The 17,919-nt window shown below is 42.7% G+C and overlaps 1 protein-coding gene across 1 annotated transcript in view; it reads right to left on the bottom strand.

Annotated features, from left to right (window-relative positions):
* Positions 1-16,988, bottom strand: part of TECTA (tectorin alpha) — a 60,294-nt gene extending 43,306 nt beyond the window's left edge. The window contains exons 1-6 of the mRNA XM_074976841.1: positions 16,925-16,988; positions 14,363-14,496; positions 11,981-12,268; positions 4,657-4,794; positions 3,486-3,651; positions 334-746 (exon numbers count right to left, since the gene is read on the bottom strand). Of these exons, the coding sequence (XP_074832942.1) occupies positions 334-746; positions 3,486-3,651; positions 4,657-4,794; positions 11,981-12,268; positions 14,363-14,496; positions 16,925-16,988 (1,203 nt within the window). The remainder of the gene's footprint in view (positions 1-333; positions 747-3,485; positions 3,652-4,656; positions 4,795-11,980; positions 12,269-14,362; positions 14,497-16,924) is intronic.
* Between the last annotated feature and the right edge of the window lie 931 nt (positions 16,989-17,919).

Genomic DNA, 17,919 nt, shown 5'->3' with positions numbered 1-17,919 from the left:
GGTCTTTGCAAACGCACCACTTCCTATTTTGGCATCTGAGCAAGATGGTGTAATATGATCTGGCAGTTCCAACCCAACCCAGTTAAAAATGTGGAGAGGGGCTTAGATTTTAAGGGTCTGGCTTGAATCTCTCTTGTTTTCAGGGCTACCTAAACTTACCCCCAACCCCTTCTGTGGAGTCCTCTGAGGCCTTGATTCCAGACAAACACACTGGTCTAGATCCTCAGTTGGTGGAAATCCTCCCAGACCCTCTGACTTCAATAGAGCTACGCTGCTTTACATCAGCTGAGGATCTGACCCAAGAAGTTTTCCTTTGTTTGCTGGGGCTCTTACCTTCACTTTCCCAAAGCTCCCTTTGGGGATCACAATCTTGTGAGAATAAACCTCCACCGAGATGTCCTTCAACCAGGAAACAGAGGAGCCACCTCGGTTCTCATTCTTGGCCTCCACACTGAAGAAGGGCAGGTTAGACTCTGGCCAGCACTGCCTGGTGAGGAGGTAGGCGCAGGAACCCTGGAAGTGAAAGAGGAAGCCATCGAAGGTGTGGTAGTGCGGATCTCCGAACACCACGCAGGTGCTGCTCTCCACCGGCACGCACTGGTAGAACTTGTCCTTTGGCTCACACGCTTCATAGGGGCTGCAAGGCATCTCCTGGCAGAAGATCTCATTGTTAAAGTCCAGGCAACGACACTTGGTGGAGCAGTTGGCGTGGTCCCAGAATATCTCCCCTGGATGGAGAAACTGTCCTAAAAGAATCCCACATTGTGTTACTTGTCAGAACACAGAACCCGTGACATGACTGAGAAGAACAATCAACATTTCCAATCATTTGTTCTCTCTGATCCGGGTTCAATGCTTGGAAAAATTTAGTGATCTTGAAAGCAGGACTGCCAGCTCGGCACCTTTCCACCAGGGCAACCCCTGCGACAGGGCGCTTGCCATACCATTCAGGCCTCTAGCATTGTCACACTTCACTGCCCAATTCAGCAAAGTAGTGGAGGCATGAGCTTCACTTTAGGCAGGTGAGAAGTCCCAGTGAAGTCAATGGCACTGCTCATATGCTTAACATTAAGCATCTGTTTGTGTGCTTTGGGTGAATCACGATCTCTGGTAATCATGGGGAAAAATCAGGCAAATGTTCTAGCTTTGAGAACTGCTCAAACAATTTCCAGGGCAGTTGGGAGGAGGGAGGTGCACATAACTAATTTGGGTTCATGACTCTTTTCTCTCTGGAATTTTGAAGTCATTTGTACTTAATACATTGTAAATACTAAATCAACCTCTTTTGGTTACCCTTTATAACAGTGGCTGTGTAATTACACTTTCATTTATCTTTTGATAGCTACAGCTACTAATCTCATGCAACTGAAACGGGACAGAGTAATTATGGAACAAACACCACATCTTCAAAGAACCTGGATTCTAAAAGCTACATGTACTAACTATAAAACCAAAGGCATACTAGTAGGTAATTCCATAGCACAGTTGGCCTTGGGTTATACGGATTCGCAATTATTAATCAAAGAACAAAACAGCAGCATAACTCCACTTTGTTGTGAAGTATATTTCTTATTTTTCTAACTGAATGCAGGCATGACAGAAAGGAGGAAGATCTAAGCATTTCAACTGGAAAAGGCGAGTGTCCTTCCCTGACCCTTTAGAATCTGCTGTCTCTTCACGCACTCGCTGTGTTTATTTTTCTCTCCGCCTGCTCTCTGCTCTTCTCTCCCTGGTTTTCCCCTCTCTCACTCTTTCTGTTCTTCTCCCCACCTCCCACTTCTTTCCCAGAAAATCTCTTCTAATCATAACGACGCCCCAATAATGTGCGCTTTAGAGCCAACCTTCCCAGCCAGTAACACTAAAGTGGGTTCCAAATTAGGCAAATCAAACCTGCTCAGATCCACTTCCTTCCACCAAAAATCTGAGCTTCTCCTTGTACAAATAGCACTGAACTGTCGGCAGTGATTTCCATATTCATCTAAGGGATTTAGATACACTACTTTCATTAACCTGAAAATGGAACAGGGTATCTGAGTCCCTTTGAAAATTTCAGCCTTCATTCTGAGCATTGGTGGGTCAAGTTTAGAATAGAGGAACGGCCATAGTGGGGTGAGACCAAAGGTCCTCCATCTAGCCCAGTATTCTGTCTTCTGATAGTGGCTGATACCAGGTGCCCCGGAGGGAATGAACGGAACAAGGAATCATTAAGTGATTCATCCTCTGTTGTCCATCCCTGCTATACACCTGCCTTTGAACTTTTTTATGGGCTATGCAGGCCTTGTAGAGCTATGATAGCACTCGTTGAAGGCTGTATATGAACAAACTGCAGATCACAGACCGGTATGCATTTTCGTGCTTGACATTTCAGGCTTTCAGCCGCGTGTGAAAATTCTCTCTTGTTAGAAAGATTTCAGGAGCCAAAGAGACACCCGAGACAGTTTTATTTGCAAAACGATAATGTAATAATCTCCCTGTAGCCAAGTTCCTCAGTATCACATTGATTGCTTCTATCCCTCTATACCTATGCACGGTTTGTGGCACACTGACATACGCAGCAGTTTTCGCGGGGCCATTGAATTTATCCTACGCATAAAAGTGGCAATCCAGAACTCAGAAGTAAAGGAAAGGAAATCAGACTATTGCCTTTTCACACTGATGACATTTCCATCATGCCAGCCAGAAAAATCTCTTTTGCTCTTGTTACTCTAGCTTATCTGCAATGCCAAAGGTACAGGGATCATAATCCTTACTGAGAATTTAAATCCCTAGTTTCACAGGTTTCTAAGATTGGGATGGGGAAAATGTAGGCTCTCCGTTACAGTCAGGTACTAAAATCACAGGACAGGAACAAGGCCAGCAAAAATTATAGCTTCCCATTGCCATTAATGAGTTACACAGCCACGCATGAGACAAAAGGGAGCTCTTTACGGGCCCATTCACCTATTTTAAAATGCTGAGAAGTTAGGCCTTCTCCAGGCTAGCAAATTGTCCAAATTATACGTCACTGGTGCTCAATACAGCTACTGGTATAACTGCTGGAGGGCAAACCTCTAGTGGAGACGGAGAAAACTGCTTTTTGAACTAGCCCTGCTTGAAACCAGACTAAGTTGCACCACTGCAATATGCCACAAAGGGTTTGCTATCCGAGTGGTGGCTCTACTGGCAAAACTTCCATGGACCATAACAGCGCCAAGGTTTCTTCCCTAGCATTAGGCGACCACCATTAGAAAATGTAGTGACTTGCGCAAGGTCTTACAGGGATTGAGAACTAGAAGTTAAGTCTTCTGACTCCCAGTCCCACAGTAGGCCATTCTGCTTTTCAAAGAGGCAGCCTCTGTCCCAGATTGTTTGCAATTTATCTTTATGGGCATTGCGAAGAATATGGGCAACACAATCGCAAAGGAGCACATTCTGTCCTTCATTTTCAAACTGGATCATCATGTGTTACACGGTAAACTTCAAAGACATGAAAGAGTCAGTTTTACCTCTCACGCTACAGCCATTGGCTGGGTCAATTTCTCTCCCATCTATTTTGAATACCCAGCGTCCAGGGACATTTACATTAGTTGTATCTTCAATATTGATTATCTCTGGGGTTCTGGAACCAGGAATGCTAAAATAATTGGTGCTATTTCCCCCATTGAATCCTGCCTGAAACACAGAAAGAACAAAATTCACCTGGAAACACAGTGATCAGTCTTTCCATAAGTCTGTTCTGCTTCATATTTCTTGCCGTCATTGATGTTAATAATCCTGATTTGGCTGCAAAGTTTGCAGGTAATTGCCTTGAGTTCACCTCCCCACTCATTTGTGATTAGGTAAGATCCAGATGGCAGCTACTGCCACTATGTACATAGAAAAGTCCCACTGGGAAACTATTTAATTGGAACTAATTGAATCTTTAACTTACACTCAATTATTACTTATTATTATTTTAACTTCCAGAAAGGCAATTTGATCAAAAGAAAATCTGCTTGTGGTTGTTTTATCTGTCTGCTTGTTTTGACAAACAAACTGAAAAGTATTTTTTGTTTTGTTTTTCAAAAATAAACCTTTCCAGTAAAAGCCTGTTGTTTTCAGGAGGTTCCAATTTGCAGAACCCAAACAAAATTTTCTTTTTCTTTTTGATTTCCAGTGAAAAGCCAAACAATTTTTGGAAGAAAGGAGAGAAGAGGAAAAGGTAATGAGTGTCTGGGGGGAGATGGTTGGATGGATACGGGGGTAGTAGAAGAGTAATTAAAAAAATGGAACTTTTCAGACCGCTGTAAATTTCATTTATTTTAGCTACCTTTACAATGTTAGGTGTTCAACTTTTATCAAAAAGAATAATGCACATTGTTTCCCTCTGATCTTCCTTTCTCCTCTTAGTGTGGGAAGGAGACAGAAAAGCAAAACCACATGACCAGCCTGGTCTTCTCTGTTCACTGGCCAGTTCCCTTGGTCAAAAATTCCAGGTGGATCATCGCTGGGGAGTGAACCTGAGACCTCTGGATCTAAAGGACTGAACCTTGACAGTTTAAGCAAAGTGACCTGGTCTAGTTGCTAGAGGAGGACAAAGCCACACTGTGCTGAGGCATGTCACATCTTTACTTGGTCCCTACTTCTCCACTGACCAGAAACAAAGGTGATCACAAAGATGCACACTCAAAGCCTTACCTGAGCCACCACTCCACCAAGTCCCGTTAAAGGATCTCCCCCACTTGCTGTTCCAGTGGTCCAGGTGATTTCTTCATAATTAAACATGGCAAAAGTGGACACCCCATCTGAAATCAGGAGAGCCTGAAAGGTGTTCACCTGTTTTAAACAGAGACAGGCATGTTCACAACGCAAGATTGTTACTTCTGCCTCCTTTGCATCTTTTTTCTTGGCTGCCTTCTTCTATGTCAATCCCATTTGAAATGCAGTAGTGAAGATTCATCATGAAACAGCAAAAGCTAAGCATGGTATGGGATGCCACTCAATAGCTGATTCAAACCCCCCTTAACTGCATCCAGAGCATAATTCTGTCTAGGACACCTTGGGAGGCAGATTAAATCTGTGATCTATTTTAACACCAATAGATGGCAGCATGGGAACAAACACTAAGAATGCAATCAACTGGGCTTGAATTGCTAAAACCTGTTATCTTGGCATTATTCTATCTCAGTTTTATTCATCACAGTGTTATCTTACTGGGTTACTTTCCCCATTCAGATGCTGTAATAATATTAACAATGGCTCCTACAACAGTCAACAGTGTATTGTACCCAAGAACATCTTGCTTTCCCAAGCTGCAGGAATCCAAGACCTATCTGCAAAAATTTTAAATGACAACAGTAGCCTTATTTTTAAACGACTCTCCAATTTGTAGTTATATGTATTTCAGATTAACTCATGCATCAACAAGCCAGCCCCACCACGCTAACAGGAGGTGCTTTGTCATTTTCTGAAGCAGACATAAAAATGAGTTCTTGATCATAGAGGCCCAGTGCATTTTTCATACAGCCCATGGGCTGCTTCTGCACCCTTGGAAATCCACCTGAAACAATTCAAAAACTTACCCAGCTAAATTCCTGCTGTGCTTCCGAAATGGATGTGGTATCCTTCACTTCCCATCCTAAACCATTCTTCTTTTGTCACCAAATTCTTTTTACCAGTCAGTCATGCTTTCCTCCCATGAGATGGCTGACTTTCAATGATGGGTGAAATTGACCATGTATGTTCCCTTGTTTATTTGACTGGAATATTGAGAGTCTAATTAATCAAAGGGGGTTTGAGATCTTTGCATGGCTCGAGAAGGGAACCGTATTATCACGTAATGTTAGGTCCAGATGACAGACGAAAACATCCTGAGTCAGCCAGAACCCCAGCCTCAGCCAATCTGAGTTGACAGAGCTCTGCTGAAATCCATGCCAATTTATGCTAGCAGAGGGTCCAGCTGATTGTAAAATGGACCATGTCAAAGTGATACTGGTTCTGTATAGGCTTCTTATGGCCAATTCACACCATTTTACCTTTTGCTTAAAGCGAATCCTCATTTTGAAAAGAAGCCCAAGGGCCAAATTCATTCTGGTTTTTCATTATGGTTATTATTGTTTTTGTGATGATAGCATCCAGGAGGCCCAGTGACAGACCAGGACGCCACTATGATAAAGTGCTGTACAAGGAGAAAACTCAAAGATGGGCTCCATCCCCAAAGAGTTTACATTCTAACTAGAAGGCAAGAGGGAACGGATGGCTACGGAACAACCAATAGGAAAGTACAAGAAAACAATGAGACAGTATTGGTCATCGTGATAGGCATGGCATCAGCATACACATGGCCTTTCCACTGTCATGAGTTTTGTAGGCATCAAAACAATGCGGAGTTTGGAGGAGGATAATGCAAATGTTAATGGGGACCACCTCCCAGGTGGGATGGGGAGCATGAGAGACAGCATGGCAGTGGCTGATGGAGGTGAGCACCACTGGCCAATTGATAGCAGGAGTTGACATTTTGATAGCCAATGAAAGATGACAAAGAGGGTGGGGATATGCGTGGAAGAGCACAGAAGTTGACGATTAGGAAAATCTACTTCACTAGGAGGTTGGTGAAGCATTGGAATGCGTTACCTAGAGAGGTGGTGGAATCTTCATCCCTAGAGGTTTTTAACTCCAGGCCTGACAAAGTCCTGGCTGGGATGATTTAGCTGGGGTTAATCCTTCCAGCCCTTGGATTCTATGAGCAACTTGTGTTCGATGTGATGGAGAAGGATGAGCCACTGACTTCAATGGCATTAGATCAAGGGTAAAGTGGGCCCAATAAATCTGCAGACCCACACCAGAGTAGGAAAGAAATAGTTTTCTTACACAAACTGACACACACACACCCCCCACCCCCACACACGCACAGTTATATTTTTTACTTCAGCCAGTTTATTTCCTGGCCTTTGCCAACTCAATTTCCAGTTCTGCAAGGACTGAAACTTAAAAGGCATAAAATATATAGCCTGCAGTGCCTGTAGGAACGCGGAACATGATGGAGTAAAAAAAAAAAAAAATCTTCCTCTCATGATGTGATTTTCCACTAAATGCAGCCAGAGCCATGAAGGTGATATTAACCCTCCCAGTGAAGGTAGCTGAGGGCCTGATCCAAAGCCTATTGAAGTCAGTGTAAAGAACATCAAGGAGAACAACAAGAAGTCCTGTGGCACCTTTTAGACTAACAGATCTTTTGGAGCATAAGCTTTCATGGACAAAGATCGCTTTCTTTGCCCACAAAAGCTCATTCTCCAAAATATCTGTTAGTCGAAAAGGTGCCACAGGACTTTTTGTTGTTCTCGAAGATACAGACGAACACAGCTACCCCTCTGATCAGACATCCGTAATGCTAGGGCAGGTTCGTCAGGTGTAGCTCTACCTTAAAAAGGTTTAGCTAAAAATAGCAGCTTTCTACCCAATCAGTTACTCCCACTGTGTTCAATTGTGCCTGCAGCAAAGCCCATGTTCAGCTTCTAATTGATGTCCATGATTCATCATTGTCACGCTCAGCAAGGCCTGGAAAGGCCTGTGATGAAGCACCATGTCTTCTCTTGGGTGTCACACCTTCAGACAAAGATGGACAAATTGGAGAGAATCCAGAGAGGAGCAACAAAGAGAATCAAAGCGGCAGAGAACCTGACCGAAGAGAAAAGATTCGGAGAGCTGGGCTGTTTAGTCTTGAGACAAGGAGCCCGATTGGGGAATCTAATAACAGTCTTCAAGTACCACAAGGTGATCAATTGTTCTCCATGTCCACCGGAAGTAGGATTAAACGTAGAAGACAAAATTAACAGCAAGGAAGATCGAGGTTAGATATTGTGGGTGGGAAATTTTGCAAAGAAGGAGAGTGAAGGACTGAAACAGGTTTCCTAGGGAGATCATGAAGTCCCATCATTTTAAGAACGGGTTCGATGAACACTTGTCAGGAGTGCTGTAGGGTTACTGGGTTCTGCCTCCGAGAAGCAGGAGCTCAACTCGATGATTCTGTGAATTGGGTTCAAGGTCTACATTTCCATGATTCAGGATTGGCTCCTTGTGAGAATTCAGAGCCAGTTCAGCTGGCCTGAGACACAAAAATGAAGCTCTGACTTTCACAGCCTCTCAGTGAAGGTGTAGGGTGCACCTGCCTGGAGCTGCACTTGTGTCAAGGGGATTGCATGAGGCTCAGGAATCCAGAATGGGTTTGCTGCCTTTTGCTTCTAGTAACCCTGCACAACCAGCAAGGCTAAGAGAGCCTGAGCTGGGCCCTGTTCATTTCACACATCTACAGGGATGAGGAAGGCTGGTCCTGGGGAAAAGGCACTGGCCAGTGACTCAAAAGATCTAGAAACCAACTCCCACTTGTACTGCTGACTCCCTGTGTGATCTTGAGGAAATCACTGCAGAACTTCCCACTTCTGCCAAGGGGAGAACAACAATCCTTCCTTCCTCCTTCCCCTCATCTGTCCTGTCTATATAGATTATAAATTCTGACGCAGAGACAGGTTCTTATTGTATACAGCAGATAGCACACGGGGCCCCGACCTTGGTTATGGCCTCCAGGCTCTGCCATGCTATCACCAAAATAATCAAACTAAGTTTCAGTCAGTGAAATCTGTGCAAACCCACTGAAGATGAGGCTGCACAGGTGTCACAGAAGGCCCAGCATGGCCAGCAAAACAATTGAAAATGATGTGCCAAGACAGAAGATCCCTGTTTCAATTTCAGAATCCTAGGTGAGACTGCATACCAAACCGGCAGGAGAAACATCAGCTGAGCATATTAGATCCAGAATCCCAATAGCCACAGAATTGCAGCTAAAGCTCCATGAAAAATTCATTTTTCGGTTCACTGGGATTTCTGAAAAATCCCCCTGTCCACACACTCACTTTGTTTTTTTTAAACTTCAGTTCAACCTGAAATCACGATTTTTCAAAATGAACTAAAAATGGAAATAATAGCTTTTGGGCTCAAACAAAGCATCCCATTGAAAGGAAACAAAATGTTTTGACTGCAATATTTTTAACTTAATTTTTTTTAACAAAATGGAATGAGATTTCTAAACAAAGCATCATTTGAAACCGAAATGAAAAAAAATCAAAAGGTTTCATTTAGAAAATGTTAAAAGGGAACAATTTATTTCCGGAGGGTGTGATGGGGAGACAGGCGTTGACCCCTACAAGTCAGCAAAATCAACATCAATTCACAAAGCATTTCAGTGTGTCCAAAGCCGCATTTTTGGCCGAAAAAGATTTCAGCTGAAAATTTTGGCCTGTCTCTAACCCCTGATGCCATTTTACTGAGTCACTCTACAAATCAGGCTTCAAAGAAATTGTGAGCAGATTTTTAGCACCGAGGTGAATTGCATCCTTCAAAAGTTGCATATTCTATTTTACATGTCAATCAAAAGTATTTTCTGACATCGTATGGGAAGGCTACTCTATACCAAAATAGATGGCATTGAGTGCAATTTATCCAGCAATACAGGGATTTCAGCACCGCTCCTGCATCAAAATACTTTGAAACTGTGTGCCAACGAGATTGCAAAAATGCATTAAATTTCAAACAGCCCTAACAAATGGAAAGCAACAGGGCTCTTTGTCATAGCTGACTTCTTAAGAGATCAGACTCTTTTCTGTTTAGGGCATGACAGAGCAGCTAATCCAGCCAAATCACTGGCAGGGCTCAGGACCAATTAGGATAAATCTTTTACTGCACTGATCTTCATTGTGATAATGCCATCAACAGTTTTTTTGATTTCCTATGTCTGTTTGGGATTTCAAAGCAACTGTTTGTCTTTTATTCTTGAAACATCCTGACTGCCTGCTCAGAATAACATAGCATAGAACTAACTCCATAGTAAAAACACAAAGTTTTCGACTGAGTTTGGGGATGTTTTGGGAGCACGAATGACCTTTTTTTGTTCCCAGTGGCAAGTTTTTAAGAGACTGGATTTATCTCAGCCAAAGATTAATTTATTGTGGCTCCCTGGACATCAGAGTTTTCTTTAGAAGCAGCTTCACATAGCGAGAAAAGAACTTGCTTTGCATAATTTTGAAGTCCATGTGGTCTTGGATATTTGAGTCAAGGTGAAAAATTATTGGGTTTGCATTTAACTCAGAGCAGATGTGGGTGAGGGAGGAGCAGCGAGTCGGAGAGAGAGAGATGATGAAATCTAGGTGAGGGAAAAGGTAAAACAGACCCTGGAGCAGTGAGTGGGAGAAAAAACATATAAGAATGAAAAGCTACAGTTCCCCATCCTTCCTGTTCCCACAAGCCATTTGTTCCTTTCACCTCCAGTGGCATTTCATCTTTAATTTGCCTTTGACTATCCACAGCGCTAGGTGCTGTAAAGCCATTGAGTGAAAAAGACAGCCCTTACCTCAAAAAATTAACAACCTTATATCCCGATTCTGCAATGCTCTCCATGCACACAGACTTCTCTTCCCACTCAGTGGCCCACTGAAGTCAAAGGGGGTCTATCCACACGGACCACATCTCAGAATCAGGATATAAAGCTGTAAATTCTTTGGGGGCAGGACCTATACAAAATGTCCACACCACGCTTGGCAGCATGGGGCTCCTAGACACTACTGAAACAAAAAACATCTGTAGGTTTGTCAGATGCACGCACACTCGCATTCAAGATGATTTGCAGGGTCGTTGTTTGTGCCAGGCCAGCTGTGGGGAGGTGGCTCTGTGCATAGTACACATCTTGCCCTCCATGGCACACACAAAGAGATAAAAAACATACATGCTGTGTCAGGAAGGTTGCAGCACAGTACTATTTTATTCCTTGGACTCCAGAATCCTAACACTCAACAACAGCAAGAGGCAAAGCAGGCTGCTCCATCAATACAGAGAACCACAATTCCTCCTATCTTGCTCCAAGTTGTCTGTCTGTTGACTGACTCTGATCACAGTCTTCCCTACAGAGCTCCATAGCCCGCAAACAAGCTCAGGAAACCACTTACCAAGTAAAGTGACAGCCAATAATTCCAATGCAGTTTTCAAATACGTAGTACAAAAAAATAATCATATTTTGGGGGAAAAAAAATAAAGGACAGAGTATTAGAGCGTTGCAACCTCAGAGTTTCACACCTCAAAAGGGAACAAATTTATCCTGTTCCTTTTTAAAGAGAAACTGAAAGAGTGTTCAGTTAATAAATATGTGGCCCCTTTAATAAACTGTGCAGAATCCAATCTCTGAAGCCGCTTGAGAAGCAGAGATACGTGATCTCCATTTTACAGATTGGGGAACTGAGGTGCAGAGAAGCTGAAGGGACTTGATAAAGGCCGCACAACCAGGCATGGATAAGAAAACGGCCTCCACTTTCATATCTAATCATTGTGCAATAAGAGTTTGCTATTAGTATAATATGAATAAACTCCTCAAATGAGAGTGGGGCCTCACTAAATAAGCTGCGTTACAACACATGGTAAGAGATAATTAATCTTTCCTTCGACAAGTTCACAACATAACTAGACAAGACAGACAAACGCTCGGAGAAGGGAAGCATTATTATTCTATTTTTAAAAGAGGGTCCCGAGTATCAGAGAGATCAAGTGATTTGCCCAAGGTCAAAGAGGAAGTCAGTTGTATATCTGGGAACTGAATTGGGGTCTCCCAAGTCCTACTTCTTTGTCTGCCTTTTCACTTAGGTCATATCTGCAACAGGAGTGCATTACCAGTGTAGGAATTCCTGTATATTACTGCAGTGTAGCGTGCCTAGTATGAACAGAAAACACCTTGCTGTTGTAATATCCGTACAGTAAAACTATTCTGCCAAGTGGAAGAAGCCATACTGGTAAACATGAGTATAACTGTACCTCTGCTAAGGGTTTCTGACAGCACATCTCTGTCACACCCATTCAAACTCCTGACCGACATCACTACGCACGAGTTTGTGCCATAGACCTGGCCTTTACCATTCCTGCTACAGAAACCACCATCTTTCTAACATCATCACACAAGCAAAGAGATTGAAACGTCTGCTCTTACAGGGGTCGTGCTGCTGCCTCCATAGAAGGTGACCTCTTCCCAGGTGACCATGAAGAGCCAGATGGCTGAGAAAGAGGGCAGGTTTCTGAAGTACTTCCTGATGTCTTTGGAGACTTTCTTCAGCAGGGCGGGATCCGTGCTCTCCTTATAGTAGATTTCCCCTCGGATTCCATTGTGGACATCTGCCCAAAATGGAGCAATAAAAGCCCGGCCATCTGCAAGGGGGAAAGGCTCTGGGGTGAACTGGCTGACCAGCACGTTGAAAGAAATCACGCCATTGTTGTTGACCTAGAAAAAGAGGAGAATGGTTTGATTTAAGCAAACCAAAGCCATGACTGCAAAGGGTGAACTGTCGTCTTAAAATTATACCTCTGCTGGTGGCATTTCTGGTGCAGTCTAGTTTGTGCAATTAGGTAATGTAAATAGGCCTATCCGTCTAGGTTTCTCATTGCTCTCACAAGCTAGGCCTGCACTAAAAGACCTACAGCTGGAGCTAGGAAGAGAGAGATTAGGAACAACCCCACATGGATCAAACTATGAAGGTCGCTCGGTTGCAACAGCTCTCTGAGACGAGCCTCTATGTATCCAAACCCATGAAGAATTGTTTACTAGGGAGATTTTGTGCCTCTCGTAATAGGAACCAAGTTGCTGGGTGCAGACTTGCTGAGGGGGAGGAGGGAGAAATGGGAGCAGGTGTCTCAGGGCCCGGCAATTCAAAATTGTAGCAGAAGCAGCTAGAGTCTCAGGCCCTTTAAGTCACTGCCAGGGCCATGTGCAACCCACTCCAGGCAGCACAGAGGGTTGCCTGGGGAAGGCTAGCCTCAGCCCTTCCCCTTCTGCCTGGGGCACCCCCAACCCTGGGGGCAAGGAGCCTGCCCTTAGACCTTGCCCCAGGGCCTGGCGAGGCTGTAAGCCCCACTGGCTGGGTGCATTCAGGTTAATCAAATCTTGAGCAAGAAGTTCTGCAGAGACCCCGGGACTGGACTTGTCAAACCAAATAGTTCCAAGGACCTCCTTATCTGTCCTGTTGACACAGCGGTGCCAGGCCAGCAACGCTGCCCTCAGTCCAACTGGATAGATCCAGGGACACTGGTGTCTCACATGCTGGTCCCAGACAATGGCATCAACTGTTTCTACCACAAGCAAGAATAGGCAAAGGCCACTTGGAATGAAAAACAGAGATTCCCATTCCGAGTGCCCAGGAACTGATGCTTCTGTGCACATGCCTAATCTCTGTCTGTGCACATAGAACTGAAACTGGGGGTACGTCTACACAGCAAAGTGATTCTGGAATAATTTATTCCAGAGTTATTAGTCCAAAATACACTATTCCAGAATAATTCATCTACACTACAGGGAAGCAAAACTTAATCTGAAATAGTGTATCTACACACAATAGAGCCTATTTTGGATTAGAGCCCCAGGGATTAGCTTCCAGAGGCGGTAATCCAAAATACCGTGTCTACACAGCAGAATTATTCCAGAATAAACTACCCTGGAATAGCTTATTTCGAAATAGCTCCTATTCTGCGTCTATACAACCCTTATTCTAAAATAGCTATTTCAGAATGGGTGCTATTCCTTGTACAATAAGGCTTACCAAATTCAAAATAAACTGAAATTCCAAATAAACTGAAATTATTTCCAAATAGTGGTTGCATCATGTAGATGCTGCCAAAGTTATTTTGAAATAATTGCTGCTATTTCGAAATCGCTGTACTGCATAGACATAGCCTGGGAGAGCACAGGTCTTTGAATGGAGGGTGCACCAAGGTCCTACGTTCAAATCCCACTGTTGGGCCAGACAGGTTTGGTCCAACACGCACGACAAAGCTGGGCTTGGCCTAGTGCCTGAAGGGAAAAATCCCAGGATCAAATTGTGCTGACTCAGTCCCATCTGTAACACTCTTTTGGAGCAGAGAGGTTAACCCTTTCTTAGCCTGGCATGATCATTTCCCATGCCAGGCTTCATGTGGTGCTCATGGAAAATGGCGGCAGCAGCCCAGAATTCTCTCCGGCACCCACCACACGGCGGAAGGAATCCTTTTTTCCCCTGCCTCTCTGTACGTTCTTGTTTCTTGTCATGCCACTAGAATAACGCTCATGGCATCAAGGCCTTTGCTTTGGCATTTAATCATCTGCAAAGATAATTTATTGCCTTTGAAAGTCCTTCCCTGTGAACATTAGCCCATTAAATACACCTTTGACTTTTTTAATCATAAAACCTATCAGTTCATGAAATCTAAGAACTTGTCAGGTAGGTATCAATAAATCTCCCATGTCCCGAACACTGGGAGAGCGTGCTCCAAATGCAGCTGCTAACAAGGAGGAAATGAGTTAAAAAAAGAGCAGTGTCTACTGTGGAGCTGCTCCTCCACTTACGTAAATGCTCCTGTATGGGACTCCAAAGAAGACGAACGGGATGGAGAGCTTAACCTCCGAGGAGCTTCCATCGTCCACTTTGGGGGTTTTAGTATCATTCTGCCAGAAGGGATACAGAATCTCCATGGACTGAGCTGGAAAAGGACAGCATAGTTATTTGTGCTTCATCCACTAATGAAATGTCACCACTTCTGGAGGAGAGAACAGCAGCTGGTTAATAACATACCCCAGCACTAGGCAAGAGTCTAGAATGGGGGTGAAAAGAATCTGATGTCACTTCCCCCTGGGTGGCAGGTGAATGCCTGGCTTGTGAAGGCATAAGCCTGGCCTTGTTCAACAGAGGAAGTCTAAGCTGCTACTGCTCAGACAGTATATCAAAAATTTCCAGTTGCAACTGGAGTCTTCCACTAAACGGAAGATGTCACAGACAGTGTCTGTGTTTCCCCTGTATATTTTGACAGAGAATGTGGAAAAAACAGTTTACTAGTCAACAATTTTTGTCAAAAAGATGAAATTTGCCACTGAAAATTTTGATAAAAACTAAGCATATGCAGTGAGTTGTTCCACAGGGAACAGAACTCCATTTCACACCAGTTCTAATTGCTAGGCACACAATAGAGGACAATGTCTCTAAAAAAGCAGCTATGTAGCCAATACTGTGCCACTTGCAAACATCTGGTATAATATAATCCATTTTTTTAGACCTGTCGTCTACCACAGAGGGAATGCACTTCTCCTTAAATGGAGAAGAAATGCACCATCCTCATTATATTCAATCAAATGCTGACCTGAGGAGGTAGCCTTAAAACAAATCCATCTCTGTTTAAGTTGATTCAGGACATTCTTTTATTTTCTAGGTCTTAACTTGCAATTTCAGAGGCTGCTAGCTGATGGGCGATTGCTCTGAGCTGGGGTTTGGACGACAGAATGAGTTTTCTTTCTATTCCATGCAAGTACAAGCTGCTCTTTTGTAACATTTAAAGTCCCTTCGCAAGAACCTGGCTTGTAACAGGGACGGTGGGAAGCCAGATCTTTTTATGAAGGTTCTAACTAATACAGCTTTCTCGATAAAAAGAAAATGACCTGATCTGAAAGTCAAAAACAGGCTTTTTAAAAAGTCTTTCCAACCCTCTCTCTCTGTATTAATTTCCACACTGGAGAGAATTTTGAATGGTGTGTGACAGTCAGGAAGGCATGACTACATTTATATACATATTTTGTAAGGGCAATCACAAATATCAAATTGCCAGGGAGTAAAATAAGTCATTTCACAGCTCTGATGTACCCAGCAGGCTATTATATCTGAGGTCACAGCTATAAATTATTGTTTTTTTTTTAAAGCGTGATGGTCAGCATAACCTTTTAAGCAATCGCTTTTTAAGCACTAGCATTGGAGTCAAACTCTGCATGTACAGATACTGTGATCCAAATATACCAACAGGCTGGGCCAGCAAAGGAATCTGGCGTTAATGCCCTAACATGCAGGCAGATTATCATCTTCATTTTACAAATTGGGAAATTGAAGCAGAGTGGTTAAGTTATTTGCTGGTAGCCACACAAGCAAAACAGGAGGCATGCTGTACCATGATCTCATACTATGTTGACCTAAACCAGAACCACAATACCAGGATATCTCCCCCAAAGAAATTAAACTAGTCCTGTAATGGGAGCATGTTGAGAATTACCAAAACAAAAACACAACCCCCTCCCAGAAACCACCTACCCACAGCTGGCCCCATTCCACTGTCCTTGACCCTCTTGAAACCAAGTTTAATTTTATAAAAAAGAAAGCAACAAGAAATCTTCTAGAGATTTTCCTATGTCTTTTACAAAACCACAAAAGAAAACATGGATCAAACTTTTGCAGAGTGAATGATCTTGATAAGTGTCTCCTCCGGACGCTATAAATCACCATGGAATATCAAGCAAGACACACCTCAGATTTGGAATAGGGATGTCTCCCCAAATAAAGCTCAAACAAATGTAAATTAACACAATTGTATGGTAGCTTTACATCTCTGCAGATCCCTTCTACCCGCCTGACTTTCATTCTACTTAAGTTTGCCTGGCAAGTGACCTATCCAAACTCTGGAGAAGTTTTCAAGTCCGGCTTTTGTGACAACTTTGGTATCATCCCAAGCTCTTGAATTGTGCATGAAGAGCTCAGAAATGTAAAGAGACTCTTTAGTCTGTTGGCTATTTTTACTTCACATTTGAAACAGCGTGGGCAAAATGTAAATTGCCCCAGCTCCACTGATTTCAGTGGAACTACAACAATTTATGAGCTGAGGATTTGTCCTCACTGTGAATAAATGTCAATGCTGAAAAACTGTCATGTATATTTACCAGGCAAGGCACAAAAATCTGCTTATTTGCTCTTTGGTATTATGAATTTAAAATAAATGCACCTATTGTCCTTGCTCTTAGACAAGTGGCTGTGTAGAATTTTTCCAGGCTTTCTATGAACATGAAGTTTGCATGTAGCAAATTTCTGAGGCAAGCGCTTTCCTATTGTACGTGTAGAGTATCAGTATCTGAGGACCAAAAGTCAGAAATACTAACCTTGCTGCCGTACAATCATGAATACAAAGGCCACCCAGGTTCTAATGAGTGACGGATAATTCATCCTAAAAGGGAGGGAAAAAAAGAGCAACTAATCATCAATCCCAAATGATATCTGCTAAACAAATCTCAGACTAATGTCTAAAAGTCTCTTGCAATTGTGTGATTGCTCCAAAGACACAGAAATCAGGAATTTAAGTCCTTACCCATGAACTGGACCAAAATTCATAAGCTGTTTAGGTGGTGTAATGAAATCACGGAGAATAAAACAACCAACCTGCCCTACAGGAAGTCTCAGGTTAAATGTACAACATGATTTCAGAAGTGAAGCAGTATGTTGGACTTAATAAATAGCACTCATCTCCAAGTGCATATTCAAGCCCCCTGTTAATTAAACACTATTCTTTGCTGATCTGCTTCATGTGAGGATATAACTGCTGGCTTTACAATGAATAGTTTTTCATTATAAGAAAATGAGAGTGAATTATAAACTGTTGTGTGTTTATAGAGTTGGAAGACTTAAAATGTTGGTTTAGCTAATCCTTTGTACTGGGTGGTAATAGAACAATATCTTAACATTTTTGACAGGTGTGAACGAAGCACAAACATTTACACAGCTTGACAACTTCCTTGCTATAAGAAATCAACTGAATACAGAACAGGGAAATGAAGGAGCATTTGTGTGTCACATCTTAATTTCTCTTATGTGTGATATTTATTTTGCATTATTTATCAAATAGAAGATATGACTAAAGTAGCTGTTTTGGTTTCATTACTTTGTCATTTCTATTTATTAAACAGAGGAAAAGGTTTTTTATACGCCACATAAAGCAATAAGTGTATATACAATACACACGCTGTGAGTGTACTAAATATATATGATCAGATTCAAGTATAAATTATACAGACATCTAGTTATATAGAAATGTAGTTCGCCTTCTATATCTGATATTAAATATATATCTATTCATGCATTACATTACATCGATGCCTGT

This window comes from Carettochelys insculpta, chromosome 25, assembly GCF_033958435.1.
Source record: "Carettochelys insculpta isolate YL-2023 chromosome 25, ASM3395843v1, whole genome shotgun sequence".
Lineage (NCBI taxonomy): Eukaryota > Metazoa > Chordata > Testudines > Carettochelyidae > Carettochelys > Carettochelys insculpta.
The sequence above is the reverse complement of the archived record's forward strand: the minus strand, read 5'-3'. Positions and strand labels throughout refer to the sequence as shown.